Genomic DNA, 26,510 nt, shown 5'->3' on the forward strand with positions numbered 1-26,510 from the left:
GAATTGACAATGTTGTTCATAAACAGTACATCAGCGTGCTAAGAAGTTGGTAACAGCCTATGTTTTAATGTGGTCTAGTATTGATTCTCTTGGCCAAGGTTCCACTTTAACGGTCTTATGGTCACACTTGAAGATTTTAGATGGAGAGGTACAGAAGAAAATCAATAGCTGCTATCTTTCCACTACCAGCTGGCTTACGTATCGGTGGCTTCTCTGCCATGTTCACATTTAAGAGACCCAAAAGCTGCTCTTGGAAGGGCTGCTCGAGTTACCAGGATTTTTAATAAGTTCAGGAATCCATTCTGACCACCTCAAAGATTTCCGATTCAACTTTGGAAGGTTCATGCACAAGAGCCCATGATCCAGAATGGATACACACACTCACCTGCTCTGTATTTTTGGTTTCATGACCACATAAGAAGGCAGCTTTTTTGTTTTATGAAAGATGTTTACTTGCCACATAAAGAGGTCGTCTGAAACCCAGATCATGTAGAACTGTCCCCAAGAAGCCTTAATCAATGCACAGAAAATCTTTAGAGTTAAGCTGTGCAGAAGAATTTAGACCAAAACGCTTCTTCTGTAGTGTTGTAACTAACATTTTTTCTGCTTCCTTCATCATTCTTAATTATTAGATTTTTGAAAATGACCAGGTGTTATCTTTAGATGCAAACATTTCATTCTTAGAATGCGACACCCGCCTAGAGGCCGATGAGCTGAACTGCTAAACTATTTTCTAGAAGCATCCATTAGCATCGCAGGTGAGTACGCCACGCAACAGGTCAATACTGAAAACAACAGTCCTTTCTATAATCAGAAGTTCTTAACTACAAGCCAAAAGAGAAAACCAGGAGTAAACACTACTAGGGAATCATTTCTTATATTTTGGGAAGAAAAAAAAAGCTTACAAACTTACCTGGATTCTGTCCTCTAAACTCCCTCGAAAATACTGTTTTTTTCCCCCAGAAGTTGTGCAAACCATGCTAAAACTCCAACAACACTGTGTTAATTTTGCTCAAAAGCAAGCTGAAAACATATTTTAACATCCTGTCAGAATGAGATACTAAGAGTGTCGATAAAATGACACTAAAATAAATGTAAATTTAGATTGCTGTTACAAGTGGCTGCTTGGCTCTCGGATGATGTTAGGTTGCTATAGTATTTTCCATAGCAACTTTGCATCTTATTACATAAATATTCCCTCGGTGTCCTTAAAGTCTGCTAAGGAAACAGGATTAAATCCACTCTCCTATGTAATGATCCTGCATTAGACCTCACCAGAATGAAATGCCCAGAAAGTATAATAAACTGTAATCTAGATAATGGTGTTCCTGGCAGTGGGGAAGCAGCAGGGCTCCGCGGGCTGCGCTCTGTGCTGCAACTGTATACTACTCACTGGCCATTTGTTTAAACCCTTCCCCGGCCAAGGCCTCTGCAGCTCTCCCTTTCTGGAGATCAGTTGCAAATTTCCTTATTCTTCTCCTCTGCCTGCCAACCGCTCAACAACCCAAGCCTTCTGCCATGTTCAAGGACCTCATGGCCCTAGGCAAGAAGCTAGGACCTAACATAACCAGAGGCTGCTCTGTGAAATGCAACAAGGAAAAGCACTGGGCTGTCACAGTCACACAAAGCATACAGCGAACCCATCTAGCTCCAAGCTAGCACCGAACAACGTAGGCAGATTATAGGGAGGGGCGGCACAGTGAAGTGGTTAGTCTCCTTGGTCTCCAGGCACAATGCAATTGCAACAACACAGATAAGTCTTACAGAAAACACACGGTTATGGAATGTTTGTGCTTATCTGAGAGATGTCAGGAATCATGGCACTGTTAGGAGCTACAGAAAAAACAGGATCATACGTAAGGAGGCTAACTTGAAGACAGGCGAGGTTTGAAAAGTGAATTTACACAACAGGTAAACATGGCCCTGTTTTCAGCAGGAGGTCTTCCATTAGGAAGGTCGGCTCTGTTACGGGGTCCATTCAATAGCATCTGTCTCTTTGTATTTAAGGCAATTAACAGGAGCAAACACTGCCAACACTTTCCATTACAGAAAGGAAAATGGTAACTGTGAACTCGGGGAACTGACCCCCAATTCAACATCTATTCCTTTGGCAAGATTAGCAAGATTAAAAAAAAAAAAAACAAAAACGAACAAAACAACACGGAATCAGAGACAAGTGTGAGCTCCTTGCAAACAAAGGAGCTCTACTGCAAGGGTGCAGGAGGCAGGCAGGCCAGCTCCTCAGCCCACCTTGGAGGACGGCTTCCATCGCCTCCCAGCCGGATGACTTTAACTCATCACGCTTCCCTGTTTGGCACTTGGCTTCTCAGGAGAGGTTGCACTGTGGCTGAAAGGACAGCACTTCATTCGGTGGCTGCTGCTGGACGCGTGCCACTGCTCATGTCCCTTTCAGGAGGTAATGTCCCAGGCTGCCGTCATGTGTGAGAACAGCTCATCCACTCAACATGGGTGCTCCTGGGGCGTGGCGGTGGGGGTGGGGGTGCGGGTCTGCTCCTGCGGGGAGCTTGGATCTCGGCATGTGGCTGCAGGCTGAGCCCCCTTACTGTCTGTCTGAATGCCCTTGCCCCTCTGCCAACTTCTGAGCTGCTCCACAGTGAGCCTGCTCTGTATCGCCCTCAACACTCCCAGACAGGAGCTTCAAAGCTGCGAATGACCTGGCCCCCTCTGGTGGGCTGCAAGGCCCAGGCCTGTGGGGGGGACCCGCCTTCGGCCTGCTGTTGCTGGGTGGGCAGTGCTCCTCCTCTTAGGCATGTGCCTGGCTCCAGTCTCCCTGCTGGGCACTACTTAGAACCCTCCGGAAGCACTGCCCACCAGGAAATCCACTAGACCAGAAAAATTAAGGTGGTTCTGGTTTCAAAGAGATCAAGCAGATAGCTCAAGACAATCTTCTTATTTTTTTCCACCTAAGGCTCACAGCTACACATCTAACTGTTCAGACAGACTGAATACTGCCAATTCCAACTGAACTCAATTATGTGTCCCTTACTTATTGATTTAGTTGGTTGAAAGACTTGGAAAATCTGTGATTTCCTAGGGAAACTGAAAAAAAAAAAACATAATCTATACTGATATGGTGGTGAGTTTCCATGCGCTTAGAGTTTAAATGAGATATAAATTAGAATCCAAGAGCATTTGTTTGTGTTTTATGGACTGGCTTAAAGGTTGTCTATCAAGTAAGGGTCTTTTTCATTTCATTGTTATACAGTTTGTGTCCAATGTGCACTCGTCAAATATCGGATACCATTCATATACTCGGTAGTGGTGTTCGTTTTGGTTTATACTGAATTTAATTGACTGGCGTTGGGACATTCTCAACATGAGAGATTGTACTTGTATTAAAATGTTTATTCACTTCAAAAAGAGGCTCGTGCCCTCAAGGGCAGGGTGTGCCCGTTCTCCCCGGGGCCACAGTGCCTTGGACACCAGTAGGTGCCTGCTAGGTTTGGATGTGGTTCATTTCTCAAGGGTTCATGTGCTGCTGGCTTGGTCTCCAGGGTGGTGGCTTAGAGATGGGGAAACCTTTAATAAGAGGGGGGGGCCTAACGGGCATGGTCAAGACACTATGGGGCCTGGCCTGCCCTCAGGAAGGAATTAATGCCAGTCTGGCCAAATTCTTGAGAGAATTGTTACACCAAGAGCCAGCCCGGCCCCTCCCTCCTGTCCAGCTTCCTGTCTCGAGATGCCATTTCTTCTGCATGAGCGCCCACTGTGATGGCGTCTCCCGGGAGGCTCTTGCTAGCGCCAAGCAGAAGCTGGCGCCATGTTCTCCAACCTCTAAAACTGTGAGCTCCCCAAACCTCTTTTCTTTAAAAGCACCCAGCCTCAGGTGTCTAATTATAGCAATGGAGAATGCACTAACACAGCGCCCCCCACATGTTGACAATTGGAATGTGTTCTCACCGGTCTGCAGAGGGTGGTAGAGGTGAATGGGATAAGAAAGGAGGGGAGAGAGAGCAGGTGGCAGGGAAAAGAGAGAGGAGTGTGGGGGAGGGGGAGAAGGAGGAATGGATCTGGATTTAAAACTGTGGCTTGACTCCGGGAGGATACAGACTAAACAACAGTAAAGTTGAATTATCACTTGATCTTAGCCAAAAGGCCGAGAAGTGATGAAAGTTGAATTATCAAAAACTTCTTTCACCGGCTTCGTAAGAGGATATCAGCCTTTTTGAATGGATGCATTGACGAATCTGTCATGGTTTTCAAACGTATAGAGAAAACCTATTTCCATGGTTATCAGTGTCTTGGTTTGGCTCTACCCTAAACTCCTTTTCCCCTTTAGGACTCAATGGGGGAGGCAGTGCACTGCCCGTCCAGGACCAGAGTTATGGTGGCAACTGGGCGGCTCAAGCCAAAGACATGCTGTCAATGATTCTTTGTGGTAAAGAGGGGAAGTTCAATGGGATACTCTCCAGTACCAAAAAAGCACAGCTATATTTAAACACTTTTTTTTAACAAAAGAAGCAAGTCCAAGGTACCCTACAAATTACTACATATTAAATTGTGCCTTTTCTAGAAACCACAGCAAGCCAATTCTTTCCATCTCTCTCTCCCTCCAACTTCCCACCACCGCCCAAAATGAAATGCATGCAGGGTAGTACAGGATAACCTTCGACCCTCCTAGGGAAATTCACAAGCAAAGACTAGCCAGGAGTGGGGGAGGGGATCACCACAGCCTCCCTGCAACAAGGATCCCCCATCGCCGCGGCCAGCGTGCTGCGGCTAGCGTACCATGCTGATCCGATGGCAGGAGCCAAGGATATTTATTCCCCTGTGGAGTTTCTCAGAATTCTGCATCAGTTACTGCCCAGGAGGTCTGAGACAAAAATCCCAGTGTTTCAGCAAAGAAGAGACAGGCAAAGAATTCCTAAAGCCCTGAGGATTTCAGGTCCGGTGCGGCATTGGGCAGTTCCCTGGGGGACTTGCTCCTGGGCAGGGGACTGGAAATTTGTATCTAAGCAGCAGCACAGGCGGTGCTGTCCCTGGAGTCGCAGGGAGTTGTCGACGGTGCAGTCATTAGACTGTCATGCCGGTCCTCCAACACCAGGGCTGAAGGGATGGCTGCCTGCCTTTGGGCGGGATCTTCAGGGCCTCGTGGGGTTAAAAAGAAAAAAACAAGTCAGTGGCTTTCCCTTCCCTGTAAGCAGCCTTGTGCTTCTTCCTTCCAGAAACCACAGGAGGCACCCTCTGGGCCGCCTCATTCAGAAAAGCAAGGGAAGGCTTTTGCACTCCGTGGGCCTGGCGCCTGAACTCCAGTTCTCTCCTGTCTTTCTCCCACCTGGGACATGACCTGCGCTGCATCCACACTCAGTGATTCTGCTGATGGAGCAACAAGCCTGGCAGAAGCTTCTAGAAGTTCGGGCACTACTTTTTGCTGTTGACAGAGGCCTGTGGGATAGACCGGGAGAGGCCTGGGAAGGGGGCTCTTCAGTGATGTCTCCGGGGGTGACTTCTGGTCCCTGCCACATGGTGGCTTCTCCACGTGCCCTGGACACTTCTGCGGGAGAGGCCAGGCTGGTCCTGCACACACACACTCGCTGCCCTGGCTTATGATACCTCCTCAGTGGGCATCCTGTTCAGAGCCATTACTGTTATTCTGGGCCTGTTCTAGGCAGACTATGAGATCATGTGCAAACCTTACTTGGGAAATCAATGGGTTGTTTAAAGAGAAATGTTCCCCCACGTCCCTCACCCGCAAAGCGACAGGTGCAAATCAGAATCTCTAACCAACTCAGTTCTTTTCTTCTACACCACCTTATAACGATGTGTCTTGCTTGCCTTGCCCCTTGTCTAAACACATCAAAAATGCTGAAAGTTCTTTTTTTTTTTTTTTTTTGAGAAACACATCTTGTTTACTTATCTGTAGATCCTACCGAATTTAAGATCCTGCACATACTCACTTCTTCCTTTTGCTACATGGAGAATTACAGAACAGAGATGCTGTGGGGAAGGGGGGGGGGGTGGTCTCTGCAAATAAACAAGGCCAAACCCAGGAATCTGGAAGTTTGAAGACATCTGGCATCAGCTTAACGAAAGACATGCATGGACACACAGATGTCAGGACAAAGGATAGATACGGCATCAGAAAACAGTGGCATAGTCCACTTGGGTGCTGAGTTTCCAAGAGGTTTCAAGGAACGACTGCCACTCCAGCAGGCACTGTAGCACAGCAGTGTAGCTCTGGGCAAGCCTCAGAAAGGCCACAGGCAACCAGGAACATGCGCAAGTCTGGGCGCTTCACCGAGTATGCCAAGTTCCTGCAGGACACGATCTGGGAGGTGTGTGGCTTTGTCCCATAGGACAGCGGAGCTGTGGAGCTGCTCCAAGGCCTCCAAGGACAAACGGGCCCTCAAGGAAAGGGTGGGGACATACATCTGGGCCAAGCAGAAGCTGGGCAAGCCAAGCAGTGTCCCCGCCACCATGAAGCAGCAGCCGCCAACAAAGTCCTCTCCACTTGCATGATAAATTCCTCAAGTCCCTTGGGAAAAAGAGTTGGGAGAATGGAATGGGAGGATGAAGGGAGATTCTGGGTAGCAGTGGCTCTCCAACGTCAGCATCAGAATTCGCCGGAGGGCGCCAATCACAGAGGGCTGCTGCTCCTCGCTTCTCCACTGCCCACCCTTAGAAGTTTCTGATTCAGCTGGCCTGGGGTGGGGCCTGCAAATTTCTGTTCCTATCGAGTTCCTGGATGATGCTTATGTCCCTGGGCTGGAGACCCCGCTTTTCGAAAACCACTGCCTTAAGGAAATAAAGGCCTCCTCCCCACGTGCCTGGGTGCAGGAGCTTCGTCCTGTGATCCTCACTGATGCCTCTGGCATTCACTTCTTAAGCCCTGGAGAAGTGGAGCAACGTGACCACGCGACAACTGGATCCGGATGAACTGACCCTTCTGCCATCTTGAGTTTTCCATTTACCAATTAATGAGCCCAACAACCTCATGATCACCTGCAGCCCCTCTGTGAAAAAGCCCGAGGTAGGAGGTAGGCCACAGGAGGTGGATCAAATCCATTTCTCATTGAACTCTCTCTTGGCAACAGTGGCAACTGTGGCTCTTCCCTTGTCCTGTATGCAACGCCCTTCCCCTCGGACAAACCAGCTCCCCCGTTTCTCAGGTTGTGAGCCAATATTTCCCTAACCTAGGAATTCCCATGCAATTCAAGGATGGAGGTTTAATCAGCATCTCGGGGCAGACGGAGCACACAAAGCCAGGTTCTCTCTGAACTTCTCTCCCTTTCTCCACTCAAGAAGTGACAGCCCTCGCATGGAACCAAAGGGGGCCACCCTTTGGATTACTAGTTAGGTGAACTCAAATTTATCAGAAAAAAAATGTCTAATTTTCCAGCATGCTGGCTCAGAGGCAAGGAAGCTTCTTCGGGGATTAAGCAATTCCCAAATAAGAAGTCCACCGACTGAAACCAAATTTTATCTCTGATTCAGCCGCAGCTGTGGCTGCCACACTCTGGAAAAAGATTTTTATGGGGACAGGCAAACATCCCTGAAAAATGGATAATAGCCCCGGATCTACGTGTGGAGAAACAACTGGAGCAATTTAAATCACTACGTTCCTAAGCAGGAGCTTAAAGTCCTATTAATAAAAGGTGGAGACACTTGAAGATGGAAGTTTAACACAACTCTAAATATGAATGAGTTATTTGGCTCTTTCCCAATTAGTCCCCATGCGAGTTGTGGACGCCCGTGCTGACACCCCCGGGGTACGCAGCAGCGACCCGCGTTACCTGATTCGTCGACTCTCATTTTTTTGGTAGGACTGTCACAATTCTCGTCGTCAGACATCTCCATCTCTTCCTCGCGCCGGATGCCCATGAGCTGCTCGCTTTGAGCGTTCCGGAGCTCCTGAAAGCAGAGGACAGGCTGCTGTCAGAGTCAAGGGCGCGCCTCAGCATGCCGTCCCCGCGGGTCTCTGCATGTGGCACAACTGACCCAGCGATGCTGAGAGTCGCAAGTCTTGACCTCCCCAACACTGCCTCACCTAACCTGGAATGGCAAGGGGCAGAGCAAACGGCAGCGCCTTGGGTGTCAGACTCGGCATCAATCCCTGCTCGTCAACGACCAGGACGAAAATTTCCTTGTCTGTCTAAAAGGGGCTAATACCATCTACCCAGCAGGGCTATCTCAGGGACCACACAGCAAGGCCTATTACGTGGCAGCCCGGCGGGACCCGCAGTTAACTGGAATGAGCATGAGCATTGGACTTCTAAAGAGGTCTGGTCTGGCCTGCCACTGACCTGCTGTGCAATTGGAGAAATGCTCCGTGGGATACTGTGATAGTTTTGAGCGTGGAATGAGCGAATGCATGCAAGAGACTTAGCATCAAGCCTGACACTTGCTTTGCTAAAAGCTGGTGATGTCGGCTACTATTATTTGTCACATAAAGAGTGTCCCTGCATGTGTATGGGCTTGTGTGATCTCGATTTCTCTCTCCCGCTCTCTCCTCTCTCTCTTTCTCTATCTTCTTTCTCTCCTCTCTCTCTCACACACACATACACACACACACCCCAACACACACATACCATTCAGATGTCCAAAACTGAAAACTCAGAAGGTGATGGGTACTTTAGCCCATTTTAGACTGAGAGCCCCAGATCTTGGGACATCTCTTGCTTTCTCTACTTACTGGAGTGTGACTGCAATCAAGTCATTTTATTTCTCGGAGACTCTGTCTACTCATTCATGAATAGGGAATAATAATAACATTACAAGGCAATTAGAATGTAATAATGTATGCAAAAACTCACTGTAAAATTTAGAGTAACACAATAAATTTTTTACTGCTATGCTTCAAATCAGGACATCGTAATCATTTACACCAAATAACTATACCATTATTTTGTACCTAACTGTGTACGGGAAATGAGAGGTCTTCAAAGAGTTCGCAGAAAATGTGCATTATGAAAAATTATACATAGGATTTCAACATCTTTTTGCACCAAAATATATTCACCTTTTAATTTCATGAACTTTTTGAGGTCCTCTCATATTTGTGAATCCTTATGCATTCTTTTTTTTTTTTTTTTTTTTGACAGGCAGAGTGGACAGTGAGAGAGAGAGACAGAGAGAAAGGTCTTCCTTTGCCATTGGTTCACCCTCCAATGGCCGCCGCGGCCGGCGCACCACGCTGATCCGATGGCAGGAGCCAGGAGCCAGGTGCCTTTCCTGGTCTCCCATGGGGTGCAGGGCCCAAGCACCTGGGCCATCCTCCACTGCACTCCCTGGCCACAGCAGAGAGCTGGCCTGGAAGAGGGGCAACCGGGACAGAATCCGGCGCCCCGACCGGGACAAGAACCTGGTGTGCCGGCGCCGCTAGGCGGAGGATTAGCCTAGTGAGCTGCGGCGCTGGCCGTCCTTATGCATTCTATTCTTACATGTATTACTCCCTGAAAGAATTAAAACAAGAAGGCTCTGTTTTCCCTTCTCCCCGTTTAACCTGAAGTGTCTACAGAAAAGCCATATTCTAATAAGCAAGCCTATGAGTAACAGGAAATCTAGGTTATGTCACATAACTTACTAGTGGATGACTTTAAATACAGCTCGACTGCCCATTCAGCAATGTGTGGGTATCAGCCTGTGCTAGTGGTTCTCAATTCTGTTCTCTCCTTTGCACACAGATTTCAACAGCAGCTTGACAGGAGCACACTATTCACAGCTGGCGGTATTGGATGGTCAGCACTGCACTGTGGGAGTCACCACTGCCTCGGACACAGAAGGGGTGAAATCTGGGGTGCAGGGCCAGGGCCACCAATCGCAGGGAAGCCCTGGAAGGCCACCTTATTTGACGGTGCCACCTGGCAGAAAGAGGGGCCATTTCTGCCCTAAATAATGCCCTCAGGCCTCGGAGGCAGGTGCCACACACGATTAGTGGGGAAATTTTTAGGTTGTGGACAGCTAATTCGTCCACTGACAAAGAGCCCAGTTCCCATAGGGGTGGCTTAGAAATATCTGGAACAAGAAAAAGTCAGGTGGAGAGAATAAATGAGGCCGAAAGGGTCTGTTGTTTAGTCCCTGCAATTAATGACAAACTGCCATACTGTAGTTGCTGTGGGGGAAGGGCGCAGGGGAGGGGGAAGGAGGGTGCTCGCACAGCGTGCCTCGAGTTCAGCAGTAAATCACTGGTACACTCTAATACATCTGTAGAGGTGTTGCAGGTAATTAGCAGATGCGGTACATGGGAATGTAGTAAAAAAAAATCAAGCCAATTATCAAGCTTATATGCAACTGAGAAATCATCCACAATGTTAAATTACCAGCTGGTATTTAATCAATTAGGTAACATGTAGGAGAGAAAATCAAAGGTAATTTAGAATTCTATTTCCTAATGTATATCAAAAGAGGTGTTGGAAGTGGCGGTTCGAAGGCACAGAGACCCTTTCCAGGAGCGCCTTTGAGGAGTGCACCCCTTCCATCCTGCTAGAGCATCCACTGCCGCCTCCTGGTGCCAAGCCAAGCAAGCAGGCAACCTGGGAGCACACTGCCAGCCTTCACGGGGCCTGCTCCGCGCAGCACAGCCAAGGCATTGCAGGAAGTGGAGTCACGTGGGGCAGCGCTCGTGACTTAGGTCGACATTTACAAAGTGACAATGGCCTTGTTGTGCCCAGGTTTGCTCAGCATCATGCCACCTGCCTTTCTCTGGACATTTCTCTTAACCACGTTTGGTTTTTATGTGAAAAGTAGAAAGTAAACAACTCATGGACTGATCAGCCCCCAAATGCGATCACAGTTCATCGATGCCAGTTTCTGTTTTCATAGCCCTCAATGTGTGCATCATGTCGCAGATGAAGGTGTTTATTACTTTTTATTTATTTATTTTCTTCTCCTGAAAAGTGACTTAGCCTTGGGTCTCGATTCAGTGGCAGACAGAATACCAGGAGAACACTCTTCGTTTTTCTGATCCTTGAAAAATTAAAGAGAGACCCCACCCCTCCTTACTCATAATCCTGAACAGAGGAGGAGAATTACATCAGTCACCAACTACCTTCTCAGGCGTTAGTGAGCAAAATAAAAAATGCCCTTCTTAACAATAAATTGCACTAGCATTTTAAGTGTCCCATTATTGTGAAGTCATTCAGTATGCACCATAATAACAGTGATAATAAGGAATTCATTTGGTATTCATGTGGATGTTACTTCTAGTGCCATTGGTATTCTACTGTAATTTAGCATTAGTTAATGGGCACTTAAAATGTCACCCAAATGATTGATATCACAGTACTTTGTGGTTCCTCAAACTCAATATAAAACACTTATTTTACAAGTGTGAGTCAAAATCATTAAATAAATAAACCTTACCTTCTATAAGTTTGGGATTTTGAAAGAGGGGAATATCATTAGAGAACTTTAATATTAACATGCTGCAGATGGAGAGGCATCCAAATGAAAAACATTCTCTCATTGAAAAAAAAAAAGAAGCAAACAAAGACAGTATACTTACTTTTAAATTACAGGTTCAAAGCGTACACTACACTGTAGAGCTAAAAATAACAGCTGGATGACCATGACTAATGGCACTTTTTTGGCGTTTCTAGGTGGCAAATGAAGGTCAAGTTCTGTACTGTTTCCTTGGGGGTAGATACTCACACTTCACACATGCATTGAGGCATTTGTTCTGGGCAGAGGGAGTGACAGGACGCAATGGCTAGTACATGGGTAAAACATTGCTATAATGAGAAGACTTGGATGGAAAGGCATACTTGCCATTTCTAGCCCAAAGAGTAAACCATCATCAGCACATAGAACACTGAAAAATAATCTGTACTTAAAAACTACTTTTCTATATTAAAATAATAAATGCTTTATTAGGCAAAGTGTCTTTGTTTATTTCCAAGCGCTTTACCATCAACAAAAGAGATTCTTCTCTCCCTGTGCAGAGAGAGAAAAATGCTCTCTCCTTTAAGTATTAAGTCAGCTGCTTTTCTGCACAAGGGATAAATCTGAGTTGGAGCTGACAACGAGACAGAACAATGGCAAGAAGACTGCCCCTTGTAACAAAAACCATAATGGCTGCAGCCACACTACTCCCTGCCAATCCAGCTGTGTGATGGTGGTTAAAAAATAATCATAAAATCACCAACCTCAGAATGCTTTCGCCAAATGTCTATGTTCTTGCGCTGAGCTTTCGAGAAATGGTCCCAAGCTTTTTGTCTGGTAGAAGCGTTGAAAACGGCCACAATCTGCTCAACTTTGGTGAACAAGGAAGTCAAACAAGACAAGTAATTTATGTTGTGATCACCATAGGGAAGCAAAGCAAAGACACTAGGAGTCTATGGATGATGTTGCAATAGAAACAACATCATCAATATCCATCCCTTTTGTGCCTTTTTGTACTTACATTTTAGCAAGGTTGGGGATGTCTCCCTTCAAGTCTGTCTCCATAACTTTAGGTTAAACCAAACTCTAAATACGACTGAGAAAAGCTCATGGGCATCTACTTCCAAGCATCCTTCAGCTCTTGTTTTAAAATGTGATTTGATATATCTATGTACCTAGATCTACAGAAATATAGACAGCAGTGTGGGCATATGGAGATAGACACATACATAAATAGCAGTTCCTGGGTTGGGTATGTAGAAGTGAAGCCGGGGTGCAGTGGCTAAGTGGGGAAGAGCCAACCATGTATCTTTTCCTCTTTTGGTCTCCATCTCAAGGACTTAATGGCAGCCCTCAGAAGACGTTACCTTGTCCGCGTCCCAAGCTAGGGCAATGAACAGTTGTTATCATATCTCCCCTCAACCTCAGGGGCCAGTTTTCATCTGTGGCTCCTTTCTTTGATTCTCTGTTGCACAGACTGCAACCAGCTCTGCAGCCTGCTGGCAGGAAATAGGAGCCACCACATCCAAGTCCGAGCAGACCCAGGCTCACGTCAGCAGTCCTGGCATGCAGGTCTGATTTTAACACCATTGGGCACCATCTATAGTTCATCACAATCACTTGCACTCATGGTTATTCCAATATATCCTTCAGTAAGCACCCCTCCCGCTGTTTTTCAAACCACTTAAAGTTCTGACTCTACCACCTTGATTTCATTTAGCACTTCTGTTGCTTCTAAGCATGGTGCTACTGGAATGATCAATTTGATGGTTATGAACAAAACTGCATAGAAAAAGGCATGGGCTCTTAGTAATACATGTTAGGGGTCGAGTCAAGCAAGCCAATATTGCTTCAACAGTTATTGAGCTAGTAACTATGGGATTAAGAAAATTGGAGCACTGACTTAATCATATAATTAAGTTTGGACTTCTAAATATTTAGAAAGGCACAACTGAAATTAGCTTCTCATAAATACTAACCCCCATCAATATAAATCTTTCATGATTCCCAAGGCTCTATTATGAAAAGGACATCAAAGCTCCCCTAAAACTTTTGGTGTCCAAAGGATGGCAGAGAGTAACAGAGTCATCCCCATAGAAGACGAATACTTTGGTGACACAGTTTTAAAAGTCAGCACACAAAGTAAACAAGCGGATGATGGAGCAGAGGACACAAGGCAGATTCTCTCCACTTGCAGTACCGTGAATGTCTCACCACGCTAATAGGCAACTACGTCTCAAGCTACTGGTAATTTTCCTAGGAGGCTTTTATGTTGACTGTTTTCCACCTCAGGGGAGCCCAACTCCAACTGTCTTTATTTAGCAAACGTTGTCATTATTTCACAGGAATTTGTTTCACCCAATTTGGATGGGAGGATTTTCCATTCGCCTGAGTCACACTATCTCTGACTGCATGTGGCTTCTTCCCTCCGCATCCTCACCTGGAGGAAGTGGGACTTCCAGACTTGTCACCTCGAGATGCTCCCAATGCTGAACTTCGCCCGACCCGCAGCCCCCAGCGCAAAGCACAGCTGGTGGAGGACAAAACCTGTTCAGCTCGACCTCATGGGCTTTCTGCTTGTTTTGTCTGTGCACTGGCTGGGATCATGGAGGATTTCAACTGCTCTTTGCAGGGGCAGCACAGAAACAACCCTAAATCCACTGTCAGATGAGATTATCTGGCAAGGTGGTGGTCATGAGATTATGAAAGAGTAATAGATTCCACTGCCTTTAATAGCAGAGCTATTTAAAAAAAACACAAATATTTTATTTAATTGAAAGACAAAGAGAGAGAAATATTGATTTTCTATCTGTTTGTTTACTCCTCTAATAGCCACAAAAGCCAGAGATGGACTAGGCTGAAGCTAGGAGCTAGGAAACCAATCCTGGGTTTCCCAGGCGGTTGGGATGGACCCGATTATTTGAGTTATCAGCTGCTGGCTTCTCAGGCTCCACACTGTCAGGAAGTTCGAACTGGGAGTACAGCTAGGACTCAAACCCAGGCACTCTGATATGGGATGTGAGAGTCACAGCCAGCGTCTTAACTGCTGTGCCGAATGCCCAGCCCAGCAGAGCTCTTTGATTGGCATCACTGGGAAGAGGAAGAGAAAGGGTGTCTTGATACCAGGACTGAGGGGTTGGAGGCTGGTCGTCAACATTCTGCATTCTGCCAGGAGAAGCTATTAATAAAGACACACTAAAGAGAAAATCATGTGTTTATAAAACGATTGTATAAAGGTAAGAGACTAGGAAGGCACATGGAGGAGGACAGAAGGGCAGACAGTTAGACACCCAATACCCAATGGCCTAATACTGCACCAGTTTAAGGGTAAAACCAGATCCTCTAACCTCTGTTCAAACCATATGTATATTGCAGAGATTATCTGATTGAGGGAAGTGCCTCCTGTGACTAACACATTCCAGGGCATGAGTTCAATTCATCCCTCACTAATTCAACAAACATCTGGGGTCCTATCAGGTACCAGATGCTTGAGTGATTGCTAGAAATATATGATTCAGGCATATTCCTCACCCTTGACGAGATCACAGTCTCTGGGGGAGAAAGAAAGGCGAGCAGATAAGTAACCTATGGATGACTGCTCTAGGGACCCAGAAAACAGAATAACTAAGTGGCTGGGTGGAAACCAGGGAACATCCCCCAAAGAAGGCCACATTTCTGCCAGGTCACACCTGCTGATGCAATGCTTGCTCAGCAGAGAAGGCACCAGCCACTTACTCAAAGGTTGGCAGGGAGTGGCAAAAGGACCACAGGAAAGTAGCAGGTGGGGTGGGGGTGGGGGTGGGGTCAATGTTGGCTGAGAACAAATCAGGGAGAACTGTGTATGCTAATACAGACTGTGAACTTGATTCCACGGGTCCAGGAGGCATGCATTTTGAGTCGGATTTGCTTGGAAAAAATGATGTTAGCTTGAATTAAGGCAGAGGCTAAGGAGTGGAAGGTGAGACAAGTTACCATTGGACAGGGAGAGGGGATAGCACAAGGCATTGCTACCTGGAAAGAGGAGACAAAGAGACCTGCAGGACTGGAGCTGGGGCAGCATTCAGACAGCAAGAGAATTAGCAGAGGGAGTTCTGAGAAAGAAGACAGGGAATTTGCTTTTGGACTTGCTGAGTTTGAGAATGCCGGCAACCCATCTGGATGGAACTGAAATATGGGCTGGGAGTTCTGAAATAAGTCAGAATACATAGATGTTGGAAATTTCCTGGGCTATCTCCACTTCTTGTGATTGTACGCGTATTCTTTCCAGTGACATAAGCAATACTGAATGCAGTTTTCTTACAAACTTTTATACTTTTCCCTAACATATTTGCAAATCTAACAGGTTTGAAAATACTCTTGGAGTACTGACATGGCCAGGTATGCTTCTCCCATTTCTGCAGACTGCCCCGGAGCCAGCCACTTGTCTTGCAAATGTAAGTTCTTGGGCATATCAAGGGACTCTGAAAGAGTGCTTAGATCAGTGGGAATTCAGCATCACTGGGGGGAACCCCCTCAAAGACTATTCCCCAATGAATGTGATTCAGAGACAACATATTTTAAAGATCATGAATTAGGAAGACTGCTAGTACTGATGTCACCAGTGTGGACCCTACACTGTGTGTTGTCTATGGCATGGAACACCAAAGAGAATTAGGATGCCACGTGCGACTTCTCTAGTGTAAGTTATACTACTTGCTCTATGCACAATCAAGCAACAAGTAGTTACTAACTAAACTACAAGTGGTATCATCAAAGCTCTACTTCTCAGAGAAAGAGAAAAATAGCAAACAAGATGCACCAGCACCTGTCCAGAGAAAGCAGCTTTCACATAAGCTATGCTGCAAGCAGAAAAAAAAATATCAGATCAGCCCCTGCCCTAGGACATTCATCACCTTAGTGGTCTTTAGAATGGCAGCTGAAGGTCTCACCGGGTTCTGTGTCAGGTAAAAAGCATCAGTACTGTTCTACGATGGCTACTTATTTATTTAAGAAAGATCACTCCAAAGTTTTGAACATATCAACAGAAAGAGCTCTCTATACCTAGCAAGTCTGTTCCCCAAAGTTCGGTTTTGAGTGTTTGTCCTGAAGTAGATAATTTGAGGATCGCAAGAAAATAAACATGGTGAATTCTTCAAAAGCATACATGAATACCAGTTTTAGATGGCATAAAGAGCCCCACCCCCCACCCCCGCACGCCCAGTGGGAGTGAATAAACATAACCGACTCATGGAGACTTGCTGACACCACTAAGCACTCTGTGTAGCTGCAGAGCCCCGCCAGGAACTGCTCATGAGCTCACACATGAGCATGTGTGGACATACATAAGCCCACGGAACATGCATGTGTATGCACATATGTGTGTACATGCTTTACATATTTAAAAAAAAATCATAAAACTGAGTAATTCAACCTTTGCACTTTCCCCCCTTGACATTCGGGCATTCGCTGAATTAAAGCACACTTCTTTGTTGACAGGGAACTTCATGAAGTACCTTGAGAAGTACTTGTCCTTGTTCTTAGCAAAGCCCATGGGGACAGACCAAGCTTAGACAAGCACCCTGGAGAGAGAAGGCCTCCCAGCGTGAAATCTCAGCGTTCTGGGCTGCACCTGCTGCTCCACCCCGAGCTCTGAGCAGACAAGCTTCGGAAGTGATGGGAATGGAAGGTTAGGCTCCTTCAGAGACTACCAACACAGCCTTCTCTCCTTCACTGCATTCTTTCTCCCCATCCCTGTACCTCCCTCATCACTGTGCCAAAGTTAAACAGCTAGCTGTAAAAGATCCCTAAACCTATTGAGTATCCCAAATATCTAAAGAAACAGATTAACTTCTTACAGGCAGTAGGATGCCTAAAGAAAGCACCTCAAACAAATCTTCTAAGCCTGAGTTTTGTTTCTAATGTATTCTGGGCTCATGAGAGAGCCTTAACTCTGTAGGGTTCAGAGGAAACTTTTTTCGTTTAAGGGATAACATCTTTCCAATCCTCCATGAAAAGCTCCTAAGAGATTTTCAAAGACAGTAACGAATCAAACAGTTGACTTCCCCTGCCCCAGCTGGCTACAGCTGTTTCTAAACACTAAAAGCTAGGGTGGAATTCTTTTATTGGGGAGAAGGGACTAAAGAAACTACAAGACATTATATGTGGCGCTGGGGCTGAAGAATCTTGGCAGTAGACATAGGGATTGCGAACAGAGGGAATACAGTGAAGAGTTCAGATTTCGGGACATCCAGAGAAGCAAGACATTATCTAAGAAGAGGGCGCTTAAGTGTCAAACACCAGAGGAAGCTGCTACAAAAGACACTCCTGGATCCTCAGCACGGAGAGCCTGCCAATCAGCCTGGTGGGAAGCGCAGGGAACGGAGGCACGGAGTGGCATTTCAAATTGAGGGGGAAAGAGGGCATTCCGGGGTTTTGTCTTGAGATGGGTAAAAACAGCCCCATGTGACCTCAAGCGCTGTTAAACCAGGGCCAGCGCACCAGCAAGCAGTCACGGGGTTTCTGTGCCCCTGGACAGAGGAGGCCAGGCGTCTGGTTCTCTCAGGGAGTGCAGTGTGGGTAGAGGAAAGTGGATCATGCTGAACAAACTGGCAGAAAACAAACAGGATGGCTTTTAGCGAATTTCAAGCAAGTGGGGAATGGACAATTGGCTTAGATACAAAGATATTTGACAGACAGTGATTTTTTTTTTGAGATGCATAAATCTTGGTAGCTTTCAGGAAACTGTAGATCCCCTAATGAATTCCTATATTCAAATGTTTTGAAAAACAACACAACCAAAAAATCCATGAGATTATAGTCGCAATGGTTCCTTACAATATAAAGCACCTATCAGGCTTTTTAAGCCCCAGGAATCCCCTGCCTAGCTTATCCCTCTTGACTAAATAAAACACATGTCCATGGTGGGGAAAAGGGACAAAATGAAAAGCACAAGTCTCCCTCCCCTGCTGGCTTCTGTCTTCAGCAGAAATCGCTGTGACCAGATGGCAGAAAATCCACCCAGAGAAAAACTTCCTGGAGAACACAGTGTGTGTGTTGTTTATGCATTATCTTCTATACCTACACAGAGCTGTTGCTGTCACACATGTTGCTGTGTATCTGGCCTCCTTTCACTTACTGTATCTTGGAAATCCGTGCATATGCAATCCCCTGTTATTAACAAAGCTGCACTGAACATTCTCAGATATATCTTCTGACATCCTTCTCTAAGAATCTTTATAAAAAGTTCCCAGCAGTCCACAGGATAAAAGAGGATCTGAATTTTTAATTTGGAGAGCCACGGACAAATTGGACTCCAATTTATACCCACCAAGCGTTTATCACACTGTTTACCTGTTGCCAACAGTGGATAATCAAACTTCATTTTGTATTCCTGGCGGATGAGAAAAGGCATCAATTACAGGCTAGCCAGTTCTCTGAACCAGCAATATCTACATTTGCAGTTTCCATTACAAGTAACAGAAACAAGTCTGGCCCTTTTATCGGAAGCAGAATCACTGCTAAGAGTGGGCCTCCAGGAGGAAGGGCACAGAAAGATCAGGCTTCTGGGGAGCTTTTCTTATTCGTTCAGATTTATTTATTTGAGACAGAGTGACAATGAGAGGACGAGACAGACAAGAGAGAGAGAGAGAGAGAGAGAGAGATCGTCCATCTCCTGACTCATTCCTCAAATAACGTGACGGCTAGGGCTGGTACAGGCTGAAGCTAGGAGCCTGGACCTCTGTCTGTGTCTTGCACATGGGTTGCAGGCACCCAAACACTTGGTCAACCTTCTGCTGCCTTCCCCTGCGTGTCAGCAGGGAGCTGGTTCAGAAGTGGAGTAGTCAGGACTTGAACCAGTACTCTTGCAGGGGACGCTGCCATCCCAAGCAGTGGCTTAACCCACTGTGCCACAACACCAGCCTCTTCTTTGTGACCCCAGGGACCCTGGCTTCCTCTGGGTCTCCACTAACTACATTATTCATGCTATGAGAATCTTGTCATGGTTAGTGGCTGTTTCTCATTTCTTGGCACTTACGGGGCTAGGCGTGATGCCCGATGATTTAAAACGGCTGTTTTCAAAGCATGGTCCTGGAGCAGCATCCTCAGAGTCACCAGGGAACTCATTAGGGATGCACAAGCTCAGCCTCCAGATGGCTGACTCAGACCCTGGAGGGTGGGCCCCACAGCCTGCGCTTTAACAAGCCCTGCAAACCCCTGGTTTCAAACATTGTCTCATGTAAATTTCCTAGCCACCCTCGGAAGCAGGTGCTATTATCATGGCCACTTCATTGCTAATGAAACTGAAATGCATGAAGAGGTATCACTACTTGTCCTAGGTCATATACTGAGTAAGGGGTGCAGTTGGGAATGGAAACTACACCTAGCCGATTTCAAATCATGTTGCTATCACCGTTATACTGTGCCCCACGTCTCAGGAGCCCTGTCGTGGGTATCATGCCAGATGCTGTACCAGACACTGTGTACAAAAAGGCCAAAGATGTGGCCAGCCCCAAGTTCAAACCCTGGGAGGAGATGGTTCTGCACAAAGAACTCCAGTGAATCACAGCATGAGAACTGCTGCAAGGGTACCTCAGGAGGCTAGAAAGGCTTAAAGGATCTCTGGGCTGAAACTTACAGGCAAATAAAATTTTCAATGGTTTCACTTACCTCTCTGTAAGTTTGTGGAGGAGAGGCCAGTGTCATGGCGCCGCAGGTTAAGCTACCATTTATGATGCCAACATCCCATACTGGCGTGCAGGTTCTAGTCCTGGCTGCTCCACTTCTGATTCAGTTCTCTGCTAATGTGCCTGGGAAAGCAGCAGAAGATGGCCCAAGTGCCTGGGCCCCTGCTATGCATGTGGGAGACCCAACTGGAGTTCCATGCTCCTGGTTTCAGCATGGCCACCAGCCCTGGTCATTGCAGCCATCTGGGGAGTGAACCAGCAGATGGCAGATCTCTCTCCTCTCTGTCTCTGTCTTTCAAATAAATAAGTAAATAAACATTTTTAAGACGTTTTATGGAGAATGGCCAAATGCGGGTGTATAGCTTCTTCTCAGGCCTCCAGTCAGAATGCTTGCCCTGACCAGAGCCAATCCCATGCTATTTAGGAGCTGCTGCAGGGGCTGCAGCCCCAACCCATCCACAGGGAAGAGGCCCCTTTTCCCACCTATTCTGCCGGAAGTGCTGATGCAGATGATGGTGATGTGGGAGCAATGGGCGTGGTAGAGCAGTTTGATGAGCTCGTGTAGCACAACCAACTTATCTTTGACAAAGGAGCTAAAATCAGTCCCTGGAGCACGGACAGTCTCCTCAACAAACGGTGCTGAGGAAACTGGATCTCCACATGCAGAAGTATGAAGCAAGACCCCTACTTTACACCTTACCCAAAAATCCACCCAAAATGGATCAAAGACCTAAATCCATGACCTGATACTATCACATTACTAGAAAACATTGGGGGAAACTCTACAAGACTTTCACATAGGAAAAGGTTTCTTAGAAAAGACCCCAGATGCACAGGCAATCAAAGCCAAAATTGACAAATGGGATTACATCAAGCTGAGAAGCTTCTGCACTGCAAAAGAAACACTCAGCAAAGTGAAGAGGCAACTGAGAGAATGGGAGAAAATATTTGCAAACTATCCAAGTGATAAAGGGTTAACACCCAGAATCTATGAAGAGCTCAAGAAATTCAACAACAATGAAACAAACAATCCAGTTAAGAAATGGGCAGATTGGGAAGGCAGTGGAGGATGGCCCAAGTACTTGGGCCCTGTACCCGCATGGGAGACCAGGAGGAAGCACTTGGCTCCTGGCTTCGGATCAGCGCAGTACGTCGGCCACAGTGCGCTGGCCGTAGTGGCCATTTGTGGGGTGAACCAACGGAAGGAAGACCTTTCTCTCTGTCTCTCTCTCTCACTGTCTAACTCTGCCTGTTAAAAAAAAAAAAAGAAATGGGCAGAGGACTTGAACAGCCATTTTTTCAAGAGAGAAAATCAAATGGACAACAGACACATGAAAAAATGCTCAGGATCACTGGCCATCAGGGAAATGCAAATGAAAACCACAATGAGGTTTTACCTCACTTCACTTAGAATGGCTTTCCTACAGAAATCACCAATGACAAATGCTGGTAAGGATGTGGGGGGAAATGTACCCTGCTCTACTGCTACTGGGAATGTAAACTGATGCAACCACTGTGGAAAACAGTATGGAGATACTTCAGAAATCTGAGTGTAGACCTACCATATGACCCAGCTGTCCCACTCCTTGGAATTTACCCAAAACAAAAGATATCAGCATTAGAAAGGGTTATCTGTGCCCCCATATTCACGGCAGCATAGTCCACAATAGCTAAGATACAGAATCAATCCAGATGTCCATCACCTGTTGACTGGATAAAGAAATTATGGTATATACACACTATGGAGCACTACTCAGCTGTAAAAAAAAATTGAAATCCTGTATTTTGCAATAAGATGGATACAACTGGAAACCATTATACTTAGTGAAATAATCCAGTCCCCAAAAGACAGATACCATATGTGTCCCTGACCCAAGGTAATTAATAGAGTACCTGAAATGTAATATATTGGAATGAAATGGACATTTTGAGATTTGATGATTGTTTACAGCCCTTGTCTCTTTCTGTTGAGGAACAGTTTTTTTTTTTTTCTTCATACTATTTGTTGAACTCTTTTAATTAGTGTAGGGTTAACTATATGATTATTAAGTAAACTGAAAATAGATCTTTGTAAAAATTAAGAGAGGGTATGGGAGAGTGAGGAGGAAGAAGGGGTGGAAAGTATTGCTATATTTCTAAATCTGCATATATGAAAAATGTGTAATTTGTGTATTAAGTTATAGAGAAGATGTCTTATGGAACAATCTGGACCACAGAGGGGAAGAATAGGAGTGACCAGAGAGAGATCCCCTTCTTCTTTTGTGTCTACCAGGCTGCAGCGCCTTCTCAGCTCACTCTAGTTCAGAATCTCACTCTAGTCCAGAATCCTTTCTGTTCTACTTTTTTGGAGTGGAAGTTGTTGAGCAGTAAGCCTCAGCAGGGGAAGCTTAAGGAGGTGGGCCGAGGGGATGCTTTTAGGAATTGGATTCTATTTGGAGGACTGCCCATGAGAGGGGAGGAAGAATCCAGAAACCTGTTGGATCAGGTCTTCGCTCCACTGCTAATCTTCTCTCTGGCTGGATCCCAAGGCAAAGGGTCTAGGCTGGACAATCCTCAACCTCCTCCTCTCTGGCTCTGTGGTGCTCTAGAGCCCCGAGCCAACATTTCTGCAAGGGAACCAGCAGGAACCATTTGGGGCTTGGTAGGTCATGTATCAGCCTGCCCCGGGAGGTGTCTGCACATCCAAGCGGTCAGGCTCCCTCGGCTGGCATCCGCTCCCCTGGATCGTGCTCTTTCATGCCTCGTCCTGGGCCCTGTTTGCTTCTATTGGGTCACGGATGCTAAGCTGCACTTCCTGTTCGGTTGCATGGACTCAAGAGCACATCACCTCTGCCTGAAGTCGCTGTCCTGACACCTCGCATTCCGCTGATTTGAAAGTGATTGTATTTAAAAAAAAAAATGGTGTGAGACCTGGTGTGTGTGTGTGTGTGTGTGTGTGTGTGTGTTTGTGGTTTCTGCCAGTGAAGCTCAGACGCAGTTTCTCACAGTCCTGCTCCCCATAAACACACACTCCATACACACTCACCTCCCTGACACTTGGCTGTGGCTTATTTCCCAGCCCTTAGACCTGGGCTCATACTAAGGTGGCAGGGTTTTCCTCTTTCCTGAGTTGCTGTGCTCCACTCAACCTGGACTGCTAGATCTTGAAATCCAGCCCTCTGCAGTTCCTTATTGGTCCGGAGCGCGAGGCTGGTCTCATTGAAATCCTATGCAACCTGCTTGTGTCGTTATCTGGCTCCTGCACAGACTTCCGGTGAGACTCAAGGGAAGGGAACTATACCAAGCTCCCTCAGGCCTGGCAGGCTCTAGGGTCCTCTACTATCAGCTGTGGTATCCTGTGAAACAGAACCTTCTGCGCTCATCCTTGATTTCGGAAGTTTTAGAAAACTGATTTTCTTAGGGCAGGCATTTGGGTTAATGGCTAAGCAAGCCACTGGCTAGGATGCCTGCATCCCCTATAAGAGTGCCTGGGTTTCCGTCCTGGTTCCACATCCAATTCCAGCTTCCTCCTACTGCTGGAAGGCAGCAGGTGATGGCTCAAGTACTTAGGTCCCTGTCACCCATCTGGGAGACCCGGATTGAGTTCCTGGCTCCTGGCTTTTCTATCTGGCCCAGCCCCAGCCAGCCACTGAAGACACTTGGAGAGTGAACTAGAAGATGGGAACTCTGTTGGTTTGTCCATCTTTGTGTTTCAAATAAAAAGGAAAAAAATGATTTTCTCTGGACATTTATTCATTTAAACCAAAAACATGCTTTTTTCCCCCCTTTATATGGAAATAACGTTTCCAGCATTGAATACACCAGCGAATACAGCTAGGAAGGTTCTTGCAGTGAAATAGGAACCTGCCCAGTTGCTGAAGCAGTTACAGGGATTTCTCATGGATGAACTATAGCAATGACTAGTCCAGACATGGGAAAACATTTTAACACCCCATAAAATTCTTTTTCGACAGCAGGGGACATAGGAGCCAAATTTCCCTTGGCGGAAATAAAAAATGTTTAGCTGAGATGTTCCTGAGAAGTAAATGATTTCAGAGAGAGCTTTTCAGGCAGAAAAAAATGTGGATGAGGACACCCATCTGTCTACAAGGGGGATGGCGGTACCCGCAGAGTTCAGAAACCCCCCACATTTCACTCCAGCACTTAGCACATGACCTGGCACTTGGGAGGCACCCGATAAATATTTGTGAAACGGACTGAATCATTCATTCAAACGCCTGAGGCTTTTACGATTTTAGCTGAGAAGACAGACGAGGACGTGACAGAGGAGAGCGTCAGGGCCCCGCGCAGCCGTCTCTGACAATAACTCTGACCCGTCCACAGCGCCTGCCTGCTGCCGCACACTCGCCGTCGCAGCCCGGCACCGACACGACACCTGTGCGCAGTACGGCGTGTTGTGTTCCCGTCTTTCGGGATTGCAGCAGATGCTTTTGACATGGCGGCTGGGCTCTGGCAGACACTGGTGGTATTTAAGGTTTCCAGAGATGCGAGGGGATGGGAGTCGTTGGCATGGTGAGGATTGAGGAGTTCCAGAAAATCTGGTCAAGCCCTTTCACTGGAGAGATGAGAAAATGGAGCCTCCTCCGGCAGCCTAAGAGCCTTTCCCAAAGTGCCATGGCTAACGGAAGCCTGAGCCGGCAACGCAGCCTGGATGCCCACTCACGGCCTCTTTCCTGTCTACTCAGTCGGCCCTCCACTGTTCACTGTTTTCCAAGACTTAGGATGAGGTTGATGTCACGCACGGAGTCCTAACCTTCCAATATCCAATCTGAACTAACACGAAAGCAATACTATTATGCTGCTGCTGTAAAATTCACAACGCAAGTGTATTCTGCGCATCTTACCCTAGAAAGCATGGCATAGTAGCAGTAAGCCAGTTGAGATCACGGTTTGTGCAAAAAGAAGCAACGTTTAGAGTATGTTTTGCAGTTTGTACGTTTCTGCTCAATTTCTAACCCACCTTCACTTCTACCTCTGATTGCTCAACAATCTGTATTTGTACTCAGGTCTGCCATGTGCTGACAAGAATGATGCCAGGCACAGATGTGGCACTGTGAGATAAGAAAAAGAGAACTGGAAATGACCTGTAGCTTCATTTAGCTTAAAATCTTGCCACAGGGGCAAAAAAAAAAAAAAAAAAAAAAAAAACCAAAAACCCAAAAAACAAAACAAAAAACCCAGCAAGCTGGATGCACATAAAATAATTAGTAAAAAATGAAGCACTGAGGTGGGTAGTATTAACGAGTGCCGCCTAAGATAGGAGAAAGGGAGATGGCGATGGGGAAGTTTTCCCGGAGGACACGTGACAGCAGTGGGACCTAGAGGGAACATTTCAAGCAAGGCATGTCGCATAAGCAGATGTGTGGAAGTGGGAGCCAGGGAAGTGCTGGGAGAAAATGAGATTCAGTGTGATGCCAGCACGCCTCTTCAGTTCTACCTGTTAGCTATGGGTTTACAGTTACAATCTCCTTCTCTGATCATTTTCATTAAAAAGCAAAACACGCGGGGCTGGTGTTGCGGTGCAGCAGGTTAAGCCTCTGCCTGTGATTGCAGCATCTCATGTGAGGGCTGCTCAAGTCCCAGCTGCTCTGCATCCGATCCAGTTCACTCCCTGCTAATGCACCTGGGGAGGCAGTGGAAGATGGCCCAGTGCTTAGGTCCCTGTCACCCACATAGAAGACCTGGATGGAGTTCCAGGCTCTTGGTTTGGCCTGGTCCAGCTCCTGCCATTGCAGCCATTTGGGGAGTAAACTGGCAGGTGGAAGATTGATCTCTCTCTCTCCTTTCTCTCTCTCTCTCTCTCGCTCTAACTCTGCCCTTCAAATAAATCAAATAAATCTTTAAATGCCCATGTTTTTTAAAATGTATATTTATTTTATTCATTTGAAAGGTAGAGTTATGGAGAGAGGTAGAGAGAGAGAGGTCTTCCATTCACTGGTTAACTCCCCAAATGGCCACAACAACCAGGGCTGGGCCAAGCTGAAGTCAGGAGCCAGGAGCCAGGAGCCACGAGCTTCTTCTGGGTCTCCTACATGGATATAAGGGCCCAAGCACTTGGGCCATCCTCTGCTGCTTTCCCAGGCACATTAGCAAGGAGCTGGATCAGAAGTGGAGCAGCCAGGACTCGAACCAGTACCTATATGAGAAGCCAGCACTGCAGGCCGGGGGCTTTAAGTCACTGTGCCACAGCACAAGGCCACCTGCCACCTGTATGATTTTAGAAAGAAAACTGTACAAGGAGCCAAGAGTCTGTGCTCTAATCTGCCCACAACTGCCGATCAGGTCTGCTCTGGGAGCCTCAGAGTCTTTCTCTCTGCAGTGAATGGGTCTCTGAGGTCCCTCCTGGCTCTGACATTCCATGCATGCTCACGACACTTCATGGCACACGTTCTTAAGTTAGGAAACCCTCCTCTACTGGCATCACCTTCCCATTTGCCTTTCCTCCTCTGTGTTCCCGTCTCTCTGACCGGGAAGCAAGTTGGGAATGTACCGAGGTAGGAATATCAC

The 26,510-nt window shown here is 46.6% G+C and overlaps 1 protein-coding gene across 14 annotated transcripts in view; it reads right to left on the bottom strand.

The window, feature by feature from the left end:
• Positions 1 to 26,510, bottom strand: part of ENOX1 (ecto-NOX disulfide-thiol exchanger 1) — a 603,118-nt gene that overhangs the window by 93,985 nt on the left and 482,623 nt on the right. For all 14 annotated transcript variants that reach the window (XM_051850654.2, XM_051850652.2, XM_070048766.1 and 11 more), the window contains 2 exons: positions 12,105 to 12,211; positions 7,755 to 7,872 (listed from right to left, as the gene is read on the bottom strand). In XM_051850654.2, coding sequence (XP_051706614.1) covers positions 7,755 to 7,872; positions 12,105 to 12,211 — 225 coding nt within the window. The remainder of the gene's footprint in view (positions 1 to 7,754; positions 7,873 to 12,104; positions 12,212 to 26,510) is intronic.

This window comes from Oryctolagus cuniculus, chromosome 9 (genome assembly GCF_964237555.1).
Source record: "Oryctolagus cuniculus chromosome 9, mOryCun1.1, whole genome shotgun sequence".
Lineage (NCBI taxonomy): Eukaryota > Metazoa > Chordata > Mammalia > Lagomorpha > Leporidae > Oryctolagus > Oryctolagus cuniculus.